Genomic DNA, 17,538 nt, shown 5'->3' with positions numbered 1-17,538 from the left:
GATTTCAAGCAAAAAGGTTGACCAGACAGGAATGAGTAGACACTGCATAAGATGATCTTACTGTCATGAGCTGGCAGGACAAAACAAGCCTGTGGTCTCGAGTGGCCATTTAGAAATCTCAGACACAAATTTAGAGACTTTAGTCTAAGTTCTAGGCAATACTACAAACACTTTCTGAGCTTAGGCATTATTTATTCAGAATAACAACTAGTGTGAATTCAGAACCTTATCATTCACATACAGAGCTCATGGGATCTTCATAATCACCCTGCATTTGAAACAGGAGCTATTATCCCCATTTTAGAGATGAGAAAACTGAGGCTGGCATGGGCAGATCCTGGAGCCTAACCCAGGGCTGCATACTCCAAATTCTCATCTCTCTGTGTTCTGCCTTGCATGCCTCAAACATGAGTGTCTCTGCCTACTAGGACACAAGCATAAGTTTTGTGGCAGCTATTTTCACCACTGTGAGGGGGCTGTTGCTTTCTTCAGGCCTCACAGCATGAGAAACAATAAGGCATTGTGATCAGGAGAAAGGGCTTTTGGGTTAGACACACCTGAGTTCTCTTTCTGGTCCTGATGTTTACTAGCTGTGTGACTGCGAGCAAATTGCTTGACTTTTCCGTGCCTCAAAATCCCCTATCTGTAAGGAGGAGGGAGAAGAGGTGGCTGGGGAGAGAAGGGCCTTAGGAGAAAACCAGGCCCCACTATGGCTCCTTCTCATGGGAGGCTGGAGGAAGGTCTTAAAACATAGATCCTGGCTGGGGTGGCTACAATAGATGGCTATCTGTAAAATAGGGGAAGTAATAAATAAAGCAAGACATAAATAAAGTGGAGAAGTACCTATTTTACAGAGTTGTTGTAAGGATTAAAAAGACAACTTCTGTAAAGCATCTAGCATATACTAGGCAAATGGTAAATACATGAACATAAAGAAGTTTGGGCTCCTAAAACACCGCTGCTTTTGTTTCTAATTTGTAGTGCTGAGTGGAGACTGCAACGGCCACACAGGGATCCAGGAGGGTTTTGCAGGCATATCATGGAGGGAATAAAAACAGGACAAAAAAACCCAACGAATACCACCTTGCTAGGAATAGCCACATTGATTGTTCATTTCTTTAATTTTTAAAAATGAGTAAGCAGACAATCTTGTACCCTTTGAATGCCCAATAAAAATGTTCATTATGCAAAACAGTACAACCTTTTTCATTTTTTAATAATATTGTAAATATCTCAGAAAGGATGTATTGTTTCTAATGAATATCAAAAAAGTCATCACAATGACATGTTCCCCTGCCCCAACATTGCTCTCCCCACCCCCAAAGTTACCCAAATACTAGTAGGAAATTACAAAAAACAAAAAACAACAATCCACTCTCCACCCTGCCCCATGAGTGGTGTTAAGTGAGTCAAGTGTTAACAGCCACATGTACGATGTGTGTGTGCTGGCGAAGGCGGACCACAGGGATTTGTGCATCCATGAGAGTTGGTGTAGAGAACCTGTAGCAGCAGCAGTGGGAAGCCTCCTTGCCCGGGGGCCTACTGGGAAGACGGCAGCCGAGGATAAACACAAGCAGAGCCCCAGTCTGGCCCTTCCTGGGTCTGCAGAACCAGACAGCTCAGGGAGACAAGAGTGGGATGGTAGCTTGCCCATAAGAAGTTGGGCAGGCCTGAGCTGTGTGCAGAGGGGGCCCAGGCTAGGCTTCCTGTCCTGCCCAGTGGGGCACTGGGCATCTCTCTTACCAGACACAGGCTTCAGATAGGGGCTGGCCAGAGCAGAGACGCTGGGGGTTTGCAGACTTTTGGGTGAATCAAACACAGAGGACCCTTACAGGAAACTAAGGCCTTGGTTTAGAGAAAGCCCACATTTCCACCAAATAGTATTGGGAACCTACAGAAAAAAGAAAGAGTGTGCCTTCCCCACCCTCATATAGCTCACAAACCAAGGCAGAGGCTTGATATGAAGTCCAATTAAAAAAGAAGAGAGGTATCAGCCAGAGAGTTCTGCAGCCAGGCTGGCTGGAGAACAGTGCCAGACTCCAGGTCCCATGGAGGGAGGAGCCAGCAGGATGCCCAGGTCTTCCCTCCAGTGAAAGCTGAGACTTCTCTCTGCCAAAGAAGGGAGGGAAGGTGGCAGGAAACAGGTGACTGCACCTGTGGCCTTGCGCCTGGCCACAGAGGCAGGTAGAATGGCTCCTGAACCAGGGGCAAGGATGGGAGAGAACTGAGAGGGAGAATGGTGGTAGGCAGACATTAGGGGACAAGAGGAGAGAGAAGAGGTGGCCTGGGATAGAGAAGGGCCTTAGGAGCAAACCAGGCCCCACTGTGGCTCCTTCTCATGGAAGGTCCTAAGACATAGATCCTGGCTGGGGTGGCTGCAAGAATAGATGGCTGCTTCCCCACCCAGAAAATCAGTCCCCAAGGCAACTCCAGCCAGCCCTGCCAAGGGTGGAGAGGCAGAGCTGGGGCTAAGAGCAGCTGACCAGGAAAAAATGGCAGGCCAGACAGAGGAGTCCCCGCATTGGGGGCTGAAGACCCACTGGTGTCCAGAGAGCAGGGCTACCCACAGATGAGATGAAATTAGAGTTTTAGGGAAAATATACATCACCACCACACCATTTCTACGATAAACTTGATTTTAAATAAGCAGGTGGGGAGGAGGTACAACTGGGAGGGCAGAGATTATTGCCTGCAAGTCTTCAGAGGAAGCCAAGGTCCATGGCAGGTCTGCAAGCCAGCAAGGCACACAAAGAGAATCCCTAAGAGATAACCCAATCCGGCTTCTCCTCCCATTTGGGAGATGGGGAAACTGAGGCCCAGGAAGGGAAAGGGAGTGCCCAAGGTCACTTCATGGGATCAGGGCAGAGGGGGGTCTCTAGCCCAGGAGTCCTGAGTCTGCTGAACCTTTTCTTCTCTGCCACATAGCCTTGCTGTCTGCAAACCCAGTGTCCCTTGGAAAGGGAAAGTTTTTAAGGAAAATTACTCCCTGGGGTATGGAGGAGGGGCGGCTGCGGATGGTCAGAGACAAACATGGGACACAGAACAGTCATTAAAAGGCTGACAGAGGAGGACAGCCATCACTCCCCACCCCACCTGGCCCACAACCCCAGTAAAAAAAGTTTTACAATATTATATACTTCTTCCTAATCCCTAGAAAACATTGATTAAAACTGCCCTAGGACAGAAGATCTGGCAGTCACTGTACAGTGTTATCTCTTTGTAGTGGTTACTTCCATGATGACTGGGGGTGGGGAGGGGATATGACTTTTGAGCAGTGTACAGTGGCCACCTTAAAATTAACTTGTTAATAAATCCTGTGCAAAACAAGCAAGCCCCTACCATTAGGTGAAGCATGGGGTTCAGGAATTCATTTACACACATGGGGGGAAGAAAGAAAGAAGAGCCCCAGGTGGCTGGCGGCCGCTCAGAAGTGCGTCTCCTTCTCTGTGATGGCTACGATGGTCCCGTCGCTCTTGAGTTTGGCATCACAGTCATTAACTGTCACCATCCGTGGGCTCACCCCAAGCTTGCCCCGCATTTTCAGATCTGTGCTGGGGGTCGTTAACTTCTGAAGTTTCTGGATGGTTGGAGAGGAGGGAAAGATCTGAGTGATTAGCTGCCGGGGTCCAGGGTCTGCCTTGGCCTCTCCCAAGTACACAGGGGACACCTGGGTGCTGGAGAATTCTCAGACCAAGGTCCGGGCCCCAGCTTGGCCTCTCACAGCTCTGTCCTCGATGATAAACAACATCCCTGGGTCTCACTTTCCTTCTCTGGAAAATGGGGACCGTAGAGGTCCCTACTCCTGGCATTAGGTCAAGAGTAAGGAGAGGCTACGGAAAGTACTTAGCCTTACACCTGGCTAGGAAAGGTGGCTGGGACTCAGAGCTGTCATCAGAGTCCCTGCCTCGTGCCTTCCCTTGGGGGACAGTGAGAAGCTGGGGTGTGAATCACTGGGTGGGAATGCATCTCCAGGACTGTTTACAGGACAATGGCTGGATACCTGTGTGCGTTTCCCATGGAAGGGGTGCCATCATGTGGGGGCATCCCATGGAAGGGGTGCCATCATGTGTAGTGTGTGTTGGGTGTTCCTCCAGCTGTGCTCAAAGGTAGAAGCATTAACACAAAGCCCAAGGCTCACAGCCTCAGGCTACCTTGCAAAGCAGCCAGCACCAGCTGGCTAGCTCTGATGGATGCAGACTCCTGCCCCATGGCCCTGCCCCTCAGACCAGATGTGGCCCTGCCTCAGGCCCCTATCCCTCAGCTTCATCTGCACTCCCCAGGTTTCCTGGGAGAAGACTCCAGGCTAGGATTTGGGGGGTGCTTTCTGGGCATAAACCCTTTCCCAAGGAAGGCTGCAAAGCCTTTTGGGTGGCTGGTTTCTCAGGATCAAGGCTCTGTCTTCTCTTTCAGATCCTGCTGTGCCTGCTGGGGCACACTGTGCCCCAGACTCTGGTAGGGATCTGGGGCTACAGCATGGGTTCCAAAGCCAGGCGCTTGGGTTTATGTCCTGGCTGTACCATTTAACAAGGGCAAGAAGCTTAACCCCGTCCCTCAGTTTCCCCATCTGTAAAGGGGGATAATAATGGTACCTGCCTTCCAGGGTTAGTATAAGGATCAGATTAGTTGAGTGGCCACCATGTTACCTTCCATTCAGTAGGATGCATCCTCAGAGCATGTCTCCGAGGCACCTCTATCCTCATTTTCCCCTCTAGATCCTTCCCGTCCCCCAGCAGCAGCTTTGCGGGAACTGAGGCTCAGGGTGGTGGACTACCTGGCACAAGGACTCTTGGTGAGGAAGACCTGGAAACTGGGTCTGACACCTCCAAAGAATTCCCTTTAATAAACCCTGCCGTCCACGTTGGCAGGTGTGTGAGCTCAGGGAGATGGAGGGGGCTTAGGAAAGAATACTCCCTCTCCTGCTTCCCCCCGCACACCAGGCCTGAGATGACCTCTGGGGGATTTAGCAGGCAACACCAGGCATTTCTGAACACCAAAAGACCACCTGGAAGTTTGGGCAGGGGCCTTCCAGTGGTCAAGGTTTTAAGGCCTCAGGTCAGCTCCCCTCTGGACATGTTTGGCCTGAGATCAGAATTAACCAACTGCCCTTGACCTACAGGCACCAAGGAGCCTGACTTGCTCTGGGGCATGAGCAAGCTTGAGAAAGAGACCTTCCTTAGTGGCTGGCTTCTTCTGGCTGGAGGCATGGCTATTTCTGGAGCCCAGGCCCCTCGGTGGGCAGGCAGGTGGGCTGGGTGTAGCTGACTCTGAGCTGGAGCTTGCATTCTGGCTCTGCATACCCCCACTCCCCATCGCCTCCCGGGTGGCCAAGTTCAACTCCTGCAGTCCCTGGGGTGTGGCCTTGGGGCAGCGACAGGGCCGCACAGTAGAGTGTAACCGGTCCAGCAGAAGAAGGTGAGGCAGCAAAACTCAGGGGACAGGATCACACATGCCAGAGTCTCTGCTGTATCCTTCAGAAGCTGTGTGCCCTTGGGCAAGTGGCTTCACTTCTCAGTACTTCAGTTTCCTCATCCATGGAGACAAAAAGAATCTCCGCCCCCAGGATTGCTATGCGGATTAAATGACTTAGTATTTGTAAACTGCTTAGAACAGCGTCTGGCACACAACAAACACCCTGTGCTGTTTACTAAATAAGCAGAAACCCAGTCAAACCGCTGCCAGCGGTAGGGAAGGAGAGTGAATAGGGAGTGCCGTTCTGGAGTAAGATGGGCTCGGTAACGATTCAGTTGCTGACAAAGGACCACACACTGTAGGACTCCAGTGACAGGAAACATCCAGGGTAGGCAAATCCACAGAGACAGAGTCGATCTGTGGTTGTCTGGGGGTGGAACAAGGGTTAACGGTGAATGGGCATGAGGACTCTTAATAGGATGATGAAAGTATTCTAAAACGGATTCATGACAATGACTGCACATTGTGGAACATTACTAAACATTGTTTAATCGTATAGCTGAAATGGGTTAATTTTAGGATATCTAAAATCTACTTTGATGAAATTGTCTTTAACAATGTGATCTGCTAACTGTTGGCTGTGTGACCTCAGGCAAGTGACCTGATTTCTCTGAACCTGTTTCCTCTACCTGCTAACTGCAGAAAATGATGCCTATCGCCCCAGTTTGCTCTGAGGATGGCAGGAGATACAGCAGGTAGACAGCCTGGCAGGGTGACACGTCAGAATGATTGGGATTCACAGAACAGTCAGTGCTAACACTTGTTACACTCTGGTCCAGGTCCGGGTCCCAGGGCTTTTCCTATATGAACTCACTGAGTTCTCACAGCCTCTATAAGTTAGGTACTGCGGTTATCCCATTTTACAGACAGGAAGACAGAGGCTTGGCTCCTAGAAATGGGCTCAGCCAAAAGACCTCACAGAGACACCTTGGGCACAACCATGCTGATAAGCATTGGCCAGAGAGGAGTTTGCCACAGCACCGCCTGAGGCAGATGGGCGCATGCTGTCATCGCGCACCGTGCAGATGAGGAAACTGGGACCCAAGGTGCGAATCCTGCCCACATGCACCAGCCCTCCTGGGGCAGTCTCACCTCGGGCAGTGTCCCCTCTGTCTTCCACACCTTGATGCAGATCCAGAGTGGGATGCAGAGCATGGAGGACAGGGCCATGAGCCAGCCAATGCCATAGCCCCAGGCTGGGTAGGTATAGACGTTGTTGTACTTGAGTGGCTTGTACTTGACCAAGAAGAAGATGAAGATCCCCTGCAGAGAGATGGGGGCAGGTGCCTGGGGGATGGGCCCTCAGCCCTGCTAGGCCATGAGGGGTCTCGGGCCCAGGCAGACCAGCAGGAGGCTGGCAGGGGAGGAGGCTGGCCCCATTTCACAGCCGTGAAAGGTGACGCCCTGCCAGGACCACAGTGGGCTTGAGGCACAGCAGGCTGGAGCCCCATCCCACAGGCAACAGATGATCAGGGAACTCGGCCCTGGGTTCTGGGACCTTGCTGGGCTGTGAGGACCTCTCCCCACCCCCAGGAGCCTCTTCCCCAGCCTCTGCCCAGTTAGGAATTTTTATTTTTTCTAGTTACTCCTTGAGACTGGTTTCAAAGTTACTTCTCAGAACTACTACGGTCTGTGAAGATGCTGAGTTACTTCCAGTGCCAATAAATGGATGAGTAATTGGGTGTTTTTAAATTAAATGTCTGCTCAGAAAGGCCCTGCTGTGGTCCAGTCTTGGGCAGAGAATGAGCCCCACTGTCACCCTCAGCTCTGCTGCCTTCATGGTTAACAACAAGATGGGGACAGGTCTTTGTTGCCCACACAGTCGTCAGCCCTCCGAGGCGGATCCAGTGCCTGATTTGCCTATGCAGAACCTGAGGTCCTGAGAAGGGAAGCGGTGTGCTCCTGGTCACACGGCAGCACTGGGATCCCAATGAGGCTGCTCCCTGGCCAAGCCCAGAGCCTGTGCCCATGGGTGCGGCTTTGCAAGGCAGCCTGAACCAGGGGACATCAACCTCCTCAGGTCCAGCTTCGGCCAGGCTGGGGGCTGCGGAGCGGAAACGTGGGTTGGGGGGTAGGTGGGTGGGTAGATGGCTGGAGGTGGCTCCTGGCGGGGCCCTTACCGCACAGATCCCAGGGGTCACGATCTTCCAGCACCACTTAATGAGCGATGGTGGCCGGTAGCCAATCATGTCTTCAATGTTATCATAGAACCGGTTGCTTCCTGTCCGGAATAAATCAGATAGGCACATACACACCCCAGAGAAGTTTTGTACATGAGTCAGAGGAATGGCTAGGAGTGTTTGTGTTCTCCAGCCTGAGACAGAAAAACTGCTGCAGGAACCTTTGTATTGCTTAAATAACGACCAGGATGTTACATGTGTGAGGTTTCAGAATAAAAAGCAGCAGGAGGGATGCTGGCCCACTACTGGAGACAGCTCTCCTGGCCTCAGGCCCAGGAAATGATGAGTTTCTGGGAGAAAGGTAGAAGGTGATCCCTTTGGAGGCAAGGCAATCGGGGGTGGGGATGAGGATTTCTTTCTTTCTTTTTTTTTTTGAGATGGAGTCTCGCTCTGTTGCCCAGGCTGGAGTGCAGTGGCTTGATCTTGGCTCACTGCCAGCTCCACCTCTCGGGTTTACGCCATTCTCCTGCCTCAGCCTCCCGAGTAGCTGGGACTACAGGTGCCTGCCACCACGCCCAGCTAATTTTTTGTATTTTTAGTAGAGATGGGGTTTCATTGTGTTAGCCAGGATGGTCTCGATCTCCTGACCCCATGATCCGCCCACCTCGGCCTCCCAAAGTGCTGGCACTACAGGCTTGAGCCACCGCGCCCGGCCGGGGATGGGGTGAGAAGGGAAGCGGTGTGCTCCTGGTCACACGGCAGCACTGGGATCGCAATGAGGCTGCTCCCTGGCCAAGCCCAGAGCCTGTGCCCATGGGTGCAGCTTTGCAAGGCAGCCTGAAAATGGGATAAAGATTTCGAAGGCAGGGGCCTGGCAGGGCTGCTACAGAGCAGGGACCAGCAGAGGCATCCATTCCCAAGCCACACTCATGGCAGGAGTGACCATGACTGAGCCCAGCAACCCTCACCCACTCGTTGGGCTTGGGGAGCAGGAGGACCTGAGCTGGTTGTCTATGGAAGGCCAGGCACCATGCAGGCTGCTGCTCGACTACACTTTCTCCTACTTGGAGACACGTTAATGACTACTGGTATTTTACAAAGGGGAAAACTGAGTCTCAAGGGCAGAAGAACTGGCCCAAGATCCTAGTGCCTGAGCCCTGAACCCCTTCCTGTGCTGCAGGGTGTGAAAGCAGGAGGTCTCCCAACAGTGGGAAAAGGCCAAGGAATCCCTGAAGAGAAAGAAGAGGCCAGTATAGACCAAGATAAGCCACAGAGAACCAGACGCCACCAGAGTCCAAATGCCAGGATCCTGGGCACCTGGTGGGCAGCTGAGGTGTGGACGAGCTTGGCTGCTACTCACCATACACCCAGCCAATGCAGATGCACTCAAAGATGGCCACGAAGAGAAGGCACATCCCACTGGCAGCATAGGAGTCAAAGAGCTGGAAGATGTACATGCCACCCTGTAGGTCGGGGGACAGACACACAGACGGGTGGGAGGTGAATGAACACACAGGAGAGCAGGTCAGCCAGCTGGCCTCAGGTAGGTCCCTTTCTCTGCTCTGTGGCTACTACTGCCAGGAATCAGTTTCTCCCTAGTCTCTCCAGTTTGAAAATTGTACCCTCCCATCTGGGTGCCCCCTAATTTCCTGTCCTTTGGGGGCTGCAGGGACTGCAGATGGTTTGTCTTATCACAGCCCCTCACTTCCCAGCTCCCCAAGGGCCAGAGACTACATAGAAAATTGAGATGGGGGAGGCCCAGCACCCCTACCTGGATGGCTATAACAGCCTCCTGACTGGCCTCCCTGCCTCCGGCCTCACCCTCTCCAATCCGTCTGCATGCCAGCTTTCAGAGGAACCTTTCTCTGAAACGTGCAAATCCAACCAAACACGTGGCAGTTTAAAGTGACCCTTCGGCTCGTTTCAGCCTGCCAGTCAGGGCTGCTGCCCTCCTCATTGGCCTCATCTCCCTTCCCACAGCCCCTCCTGGGCAGACCAAGGGACAGCCTCACCTTCGTGCCTCTACACATGCTATTCCCTTTCACCTGCTAAGTTCCTTCAAAGCTCAGATCAAATGCCACCTCTTTCAGGAAGCCCTTTCTGATGGCCTCATTCTTTCTTTGGGCCTTCATAGCATGTTTTGTGGACTCAACTAAAAAAGGAGGGGAGCGGGGCTGGTGCACAGTAGGGGGTGATACATGTAAGTTAAATCCTGTGGAGTGTGATCTCCATGGGTGGGGGGTCCAGCTGGCTTTGTCCAGGGTTGGGTCCCAGGTTCTGGCCCAGGGCTTGGCACACAGGCGGTATGTGGTCCATCTTCATGGGATGAAGAAATGACCACAGGCCAGCTCTGTAGCATACAAATCCGTGACGATTGAGTTTAGTGATGACCTAGAATGTGTGAGCTCAGCTGACCAAGGTAATCTGGGAAGGTTTTCTAGGAGGGAGGAGAGGGGAGAGGACACCAGCTGTAGATGTAGGGAGAGCGGGGGTCTCTAAATAAAATCTTTACAATACAACGAGGGTCCGTAGGGGATGCAGTCAAACTCAGGGGAAATAAAAGTGTCAAAGAGCTAGGAAGGATCAGGTGGGGTGGGATAGTCTGAATACCAGGACAGTGCATTAGGGGGCTGGAATGAAACCTGGAGAGCCTCCCGTGTGTCTTCCATGGGGACTTCCTTGGAGTTCTGCTTCCCCTCTGTGCTCCCAGGGTGCCCTGGGCCTGCTTCCTCCTGTCACTCACAGACCACACACCATGGGACTCGTTCATGTCTTCAACTAGACAGGGAGAAACATCTCAATGCCCACAAGGCCAGACAGATGATACGACTGAGAAAAGGGGGCTGGGTGTGGTACCAGGGAGTGGTGGGGACCGTGGCTAACTGGAGAGTACGGGCCCCATCTAGCTACACACCTCTGGAGGGCAGTTGCTGGGGAATGCAGCTGTGAGGCCAGATCTGCAGATTTTCTGGAAGACACCAGAAATACAGATTTTTATGGGAAATTTTTCTGTTATAATTGTTGGCAACTTCGTGTTTTTAAAAAACACAGTGAGGGCGAAACAAAATGGATCTCTGAGTGGGCCATGTCTGGCCTGGGTTCTCCCATCTGTGACAACTACAGTGAATATTTTGGTCTGTGGGGTCAGGAGCAGGTCTGAGGCACCTCTCTGTGGAGTGCAGGGCTTGGCTTTCTGAGTTAATACCTAAGACCTGCCCCCACCTCCAGTTGCTCCCCTCGCATGAACATCATACTTTACAAAGGAACAAAGAAACCTCAGTGCAGCATTCAGCAAGCAGCAGGCTGTGTTTAACCGCTTCCTGTGTCTTAATCCAGTTGGTCCTTCACAGTGCAATTACAAGGCAGGCACTAGTGTTATCTCCACTGTTCACATGGGGAAACCGAGGCACGGAGCAGCGACACCACCTGCTGCAGGTCATCCAGCCAGCTAGTCAAGGGCTGAGGATTGAACCCAGGTCATCTGGCTGCAAAACCCATACTCTCAATTACTCATCACACTGCCTTGGTGGAAGAAAAGACCTTTGTGGCCTATTTTTCTTAGAGCTGAGTTTTAAATGTGTATAAGTGAGGGAAAGTTCCTTCCAGCAATTACCATGAAGGCCAAGGCTGCACAGCCCATTTGGCAATTGAACTTCTCCAGTGCAATTGATCACAAATAGTCCCCTGAGGAGGTGGACGGTTGGCATGGGAGGCCCAAGCGCCTGCTAACTAACAGTCTTGGGTGACGCGGCGCTGGCTCCCTGATGGCCTCCAGGGGCCATGAAGTACCCCTTGGGCAGATGCGAGGCCTCAGTCAGAGGCTGGGTATCAGAGACTCAGTGAGCTGGGGGCACCTGGGGCAGGCGGTTCAAGAAGCACCTTCTACCACCTGCCTTCTCCAAGCAGCTGATGCCTGTGCCAACATCTGCTCCTCTTGGAATTCTGTCCGTTAGCCTCTTTAACGCATCAGGCTAACCCCCCAATTTGTATGTGACAAGACTGTGACGAGAGACTCTAATTAATCAGTGCTTAATGAGGCCCTGCTTACTGCACTGCCCGGTTTCTCTGAGTGGGGAGAGGTGAGGTGGAAACTGGGAAGCGCCATACCATTTATTTGCTCCAACACTGATTATCACTCTCATTAATGTGACAATGACTGGGCGAGGTAATGATGCCAGCCACTGTGCACTGAGTACCCACCCCGTGCCAGGCGCCGAATTGGCTCTGAGGGCATGAAGCCAAATGAGGCTGGCTCCTGTTCTCACGGCCCCTGAGGTCTGGTGGGGGAGACAGGTGAACAGGTGGACCACAGATCACAGTAATGGGGAGGAGGAGACTGAACTGAGCTGCAAACAAAGTGCTAGGGGCTGGGGGCATGAATGAGGGAAGGGACGCTAAGGAGGCTTCCAGGAAGAGGCAGCATATGAGTTTGGAAGTGGGAGGGATGAGTAGATGCAACAAGGTGGCATGAACCCAAATGCTTTCTAGCCTGACCTCAATATTATATCAGCTGCTTTTACTAATTCTGAGTTCCCTCATTTCTTTCCATGTTTCTTACAAAACCTCTTCTTGTTTCTAGACAACAGTTCTTTTTTTTCTTTTTAAATTAATTAATTTTGTGCATATGGGGAGAAAAATACCTAATGTTACCTTCCCAAGATACATAAGAAGGTATTTATTTGACAGAATGGCTATGGGAGGTGGGGGAGAGAAATACAGTTTTATCAGATGGTCTTAATTTGGAGGTCATGGAGAACCTCTCCTAACCTGCAGGCCCAGCAGGGACAATGAGAAGAGGGCTACACACAGAAGTCCCAGGCTGGAGCACACGGTGCCCGAAGGTGCCAGTATCATCAGAGATGCCCAGAAAAGCCTGCTTTGAACGCGAGACCACTCATAGGTAACTGTTACAGGGCTAATAGCTGACACTGCCGCTTCACCCGGAAGTTATTCTGAGGGATGGCCCAGGCGTCCATGTGCTCACCATGACAGATCAACCCAGCGTTCCCCTGGTGAGTGTGACTCCCCTCTGTGAATAACAGCAGCGGCCTTTAGCTGAGCACTTGCACATGAAGACACTGTGCTGAGGGCTTGATGAGAACTTCCATTAGATCCTCACCATGACCCGCTAGGAGGAAGCATAAACCGAGTGGCAGAGGGCACTAGACCTGACCCGGGTCACACAGCTAGTCACTTTCAGAGCTGGGAGTTGACGTCACACACCCACTTCACCCCGTGCAGCATAAACCATGCCACTCACCTCTGTTAACATCACGAGGCCCAGAAAATAGGAGATAACAGACAAGGCTAGGATGAGCAGCTCCCGCCGGTAACCCCTCCGGAAGACCTTGGGGTACATGTCCACCACGGCGGTCACCAGGCTTTCCACACACACAAACTGGACGGGGAGATACGATGGTGTGAAACTCAAGGAAAAGGCCGCTCCTGGGGGCCCAGGGTCTGAGCAAGTGCAGCAGGCCGGAACCCTGGGCTTCCTTCATTTCCACACCCACTGATGCAGACGAGGGGCCTGAGGATAACAGTAATCCCAGAACTAGCGGGGCTCCAGTCATGCCCATTTAACAGATGAGGATGCTGAGGCTCAGAGGTGGGGAGTGACCTGCCCAAGATTATTCAGCAAGGATGTGGCAGTCAGGACTTGAGCTGGGGTCTCCAGACTCCAAATCTAGTACTCCTCCTTCTCCCGCATGCTGCCTGTCACATGCCTATGTGCTGGGCTCTGTGCTGGGGTCGACAACTTAAATGAGACCAGCCCCTGCCCTTGAGGCAAGGCTGAGGTTTCTATGCCTGTAGTGGGAGTTACGTGCTCTGCTGATGGCAGGCTCTGGTCTGTCTCTGTGGTCTCCGGGGTTGGGATGCTTCCCTGCTCTTTGTTTCTGGCAGATGAGGGCCCTCTGTTGGGTGGAGGGCAATCAGAGGTGAGCCAACTTCCAGCTCTTTGTCTCTGCTGGGTGTCTTTGGGCCCCAGCCAAATGGTGCAGGCATCAGTGGCTGAGTTTGAGCCACTAAGCATCTGTATCCTGCGTGCTGAGCACAGGGCCAGGTACACGGTATCTGCCCAGTTCCTACCTCCCCATTAACAGCCAGCCTGAATATCCAAAGATACCAACCGCCCCCTTAACTGGCTCTCACGGCACTGGGGGCAGATCTGCATGAACCTTTTCCTGATCACTCTTGTCCCCCACTCAGGACAGCCCAACCCTCTCCTCTGTGTCCTGAGTACACCCCTCACCCTGGGGGCCGTTGCCTGCTTATATCTCTCTCCTTACAAGCAGGTGGGATCCTGGAGGGCAGGGGCCCCATCATTGTCATCTATCTATTTCCTGTGTCTAGCTCAGGGCCCCTGGCACAGAGGAGGGAAAGGCTCAAGAAATGTTTGCCACATTAATAATAATAACAGTAATGATAATAGCAAACACATCATACCTGCGACGGGCCAGGCTCGGTTCTAGGCAGTTAGCACACATTAATTTATGTAGTCTCTCCATGGTCTGTACTATTATTATCCCCCTTTTGTAAATGAAGACACAGAAGCACAGAGGAGGGAGTACGCAATTTACCCAAGGTCACGCAGGTGGTAAGTGGCAACGCCTGGATTCGAACGAGGCGATCTTGCTCCAGAGCTGGGCTTTACCCACCCCACTGCCCTGCCTTGAGGGAGGGAGGGAGGAGGAGTCAAGGGTTCTTTTGCCAGCCACCTTGTTGGGAAGCACCCCTTCCATGGAGCCATTTGTTGGCTCCAAATCCTTTCTGATTTACCTCTGCCTCCTCAGAAAAGGTGTTTCAACACTCCTTGTGCAGACAAAGGGAATGAGGCACAGAGTGGCAAGGTGACTAGCCCAAGGCACACAGCTCGCAAGTCATGGGGCTGGGACTCAAGCCCAGGCTGTGGCCTCGCAGCTGCTCCGCCTCAGCAGCAAGGGCTGGCTCTGTCTATCCTTTCTCCAGGTCCTAGGGAAGAGGATGGGATGCTAGGGAGGTTGTTTATCCAGGATTGAAACTGACGAGACACCTGCACTGTGTAGGCCAAGAGGCAGACAGGCCCGGGTGCACGTTTGAGCAAGTCACTCAGTATCTCTGAACCTCAGTTTCTTCTTCTATAAAATGGAGGCAACGAAAGGACCCCCCCAGCCCGTGTGGTTATGGTGACAATGAACTGAGAATGTATCCAAGGCACACAGCAAGGGCAGCACGCATGGGGGTAGGCAGAGTGGCCACCACTTTTAGTGCCAGACCTTGGGCCCCCAGGCCCAAGTGCTGGCTTAGCTCAGCCTAGGGACTCCCCGAGCCGAGGCCCCAGCGCCCCCCCTCCCTCTGCTAGGCAGGCCTGGCCTGTCACGCATAAGCTGTCAATCCCTCCAAGGCCTCTGCCTGCAACAGCAACAATAAGGGAAGATTATCAGCAGAAACACCTGGTGATTTGGCTCAGCAGCTTCTGGGAAACTGTTCAGGGGAAGAAATTGGACTCGACTGGCTTGACAGACACACTGGCTGTGGGGTTTGGGTGCCAAGTGACTCAACTGGCACAAGGTCATGTGTGAGGGCAGCACTCCCATAGGCTGGGCTGGGTGTGTCTCCCCACTTCACCTGGGGGCCCAGGGTGTCTGACTGCTTTGCCTGCAGAGCCCCCTGCACGGCATAGCGCTGGCTGGCCAAGACCCAGTCTCCTAGGCAGGGAGGCTGTGGCTGGGGGAATTTCTCCAGGGCTCCTAGGGAAAACTGCTATGCGGAGTAGCAGGCAAAGGGTGGGTTTCAGGGACTGATGGGGGAATAGTGTGGGAAAGAGGCTGGGGACCTGGGATGGGAGGCTGGAGTGTGCTCAGTGTGGGAAGCGAGCGCCTGCTGCTGTGTGACAACAAAGGGAAACCGAGTGCATGGGTGAGTTACTAGCTCCAGGTCTACCCCCTTCGCCAGGGAAGGAGGCTGCCAAGCAGAGGGAGGTCAGCAAGGGGCCTCTAGGGAGGGCCAAGCACAGAGGCAGGCAGGTGGTGGCGGGGCAGAGCTGGTGGTGGCATCCAGGACAGAGATGGAGGAAGGAAGAGGAGGTGCTTTTGTATGTGTCCGTGTCCTCAGTGACTGGGTTGGGACAGGGACATGCATGCTGTGGGACTCACTCTCTGAGACTCTCTTCTGCTGTGCCAGGCAGTGCTGTTGGCAGGAGTGGTTGAGCAGAAGGGAAGTATTTAGCAAATTTTTCTAAACATGAATTGAGAGTTGGGAATTCCAGTAAGGAAAACAGTATTTGGGAAGGCTTAGAGGGGCTGGAACAGACATTTGTGGGTAAGTGTGGAGCCCACCTGGTGGATGGGGGGTGCAAGGGTTGCTGGGAGGGAAGAGGAGGGTGGAATGGGGGACCGTGGGCAGGGCCCTGATGCCAGGGCCAGGTGGGAGTGGTTGGGCCTGGGGAGTCACTCTTAAGGGTGGCGTCTGGCCTCCTGGCCCAGGTTCCCCTCCCTCCTGGGCTCCCCCTCCCCATGGCCCCTTACCTGGCTGTCCAGGCCTAAGAAGATGAGCATCATGAAGAACAAGGTGGCCCACAGCGGGGAGAGAGGCATCATGGTGACCGCCTTGGGGTACGCAATAAAGGCCAGGCCAGGGCCTGGAGTGAGGGAGAGAGAGAAAGCCACTGGGTGGAGCCCCATCCCTCATACCATTGCTAGTTTAATCCAGCATTTACTGAGAGCCTCCTCTGCGACAGGCACTGTGCCTGCCTCTCACTCAAACCACTTGTTTCCCAGCCACCCCAGGCGGTTGGTGCTATTCTGATGCCCGTTTTGCAAATGAGCAAGTTGAGGCAGAAAGAGGTAAACAAGGGCCTTGGAAGGGTAAGGATTCAAGCCCAGGTTGGGCTGATCCACGGACCTTCCTCTGGACATGTCTCTACCGTTCTCAAGAGGCAAGGTGCAGTTTCTTGTTAAAATGCAGATTCTCAAGCCCACCCAGTGATTCTGACTCCGTCTGCCCAGGGGGAGGCAAGGACCAGGCACCCAGTGGTTGTGGTAGGTCGGGTCCAGGCTGGAGAAATGCTCTTCCACCCTGGTAGCCTCTTCCTTTGGCTTCCACTCTCATTTCCAGGTCCACACTCCCTTGTTTTAGTTGCTCCACATAAGAGGGCTGGGTTAATGTGTCCTCGGGATGAACTTTATCAACAACAAAGGGAAACCGAGTGCATGGGTGAGTTACTAGCTCCAGGTCTACCCCCTTCGCCAGGGAAGGAGGCTGCCAAGCAGAGGGAGGTCAGCAAGGGGCCTCTAGGGAGGGCCAAGCACAGAGGCAGGCAGGTGGTGGCGGGGCAGAGCTGGTGGTGGCATCCAGGTATCTGTCAGCAGACAGATACCTGAGAGTCGAGCCCTGTGGCACAGTGGTCAGGAGCACAGGCTCTGTAGCTGGGTGTCCTGGGCTCAAATCTGTTTTCTTAGCTGAAAAATGGGGATAAAAAAGTCCTACCTAGTTTTGCTAATTCAGTGAGATGACACAATAAATGGAAAGCACTGAAGCAGGTAAATGCTTAATAGACATGAACTCTGATGATTTTTTACTTTAAAGAGAAGCTTCATTAAGGTATAATTTACACACACTAGTTTAATAGTTTTAAAAAGTGTATATACCCAGATAACCACCATGACAATCAAGCCATGGCAATCAAGCTATAGAACACTGCCATTGGCCCCTTGGGCCCCTCTGCTGTCTCTTTGCCTCCGTTCCTCATCTTCACTTTGGGCAACCATCAATTCAATTTTTTTTTTTTCATCCTCAGATTAGTTTTGCCTATTCTACCTAGAAGTGGAATTGCTGGGTCATATGGCAATCACGTGTTTAATGTTCTAAGAAATTCCAAACTGATTTTCAAAGTAGCTGTGCCATTTTACAGTACTACCAGCAATGTTTTCAATTTCCAGTGGCTCCACATCCTTGTCAACACTTGATA

At 52.6% G+C, this 17,538-nt stretch overlaps 1 protein-coding gene across 1 annotated transcript in view; it reads right to left on the bottom strand.

Moving 5' to 3' along the window:
• Nucleotides 1–1,195: 1,195 nt before the first annotated feature.
• Nucleotides 1,196–17,538, bottom strand: part of SLC6A11 (solute carrier family 6 member 11) — a 124,455-nt gene continuing 108,112 nt past the window's right edge. Inside the window, exons 9-14 of the mRNA XM_033210673.1 lie at nucleotides 16,097–16,209; nucleotides 12,850–12,987; nucleotides 8,950–9,052; nucleotides 7,590–7,690; nucleotides 6,562–6,732; nucleotides 1,196–3,577 (exon numbers count right to left, since the gene is read on the bottom strand). Coding sequence (XP_033066564.1) covers nucleotides 3,425–3,577; nucleotides 6,562–6,732; nucleotides 7,590–7,690; nucleotides 8,950–9,052; nucleotides 12,850–12,987; nucleotides 16,097–16,209 — 779 coding nt within the window. The 3' untranslated portion in view covers nucleotides 1,196–3,424. The remainder of the gene's footprint in view (nucleotides 3,578–6,561; nucleotides 6,733–7,589; nucleotides 7,691–8,949; nucleotides 9,053–12,849; nucleotides 12,988–16,096; nucleotides 16,210–17,538) is intronic.

Source organism: Trachypithecus francoisi, unplaced genomic scaffold (genome assembly GCF_009764315.1).
Source record: "Trachypithecus francoisi isolate TF-2019V2 unplaced genomic scaffold, Tfra_2.0 Lachesis_group0, whole genome shotgun sequence".
Taxonomy (NCBI): Eukaryota; Metazoa; Chordata; class Mammalia; order Primates; family Cercopithecidae; genus Trachypithecus; species Trachypithecus francoisi.
The sequence above is the reverse complement of the archived record's forward strand: the minus strand, read 5'-3'. Positions and strand labels throughout refer to the sequence as shown.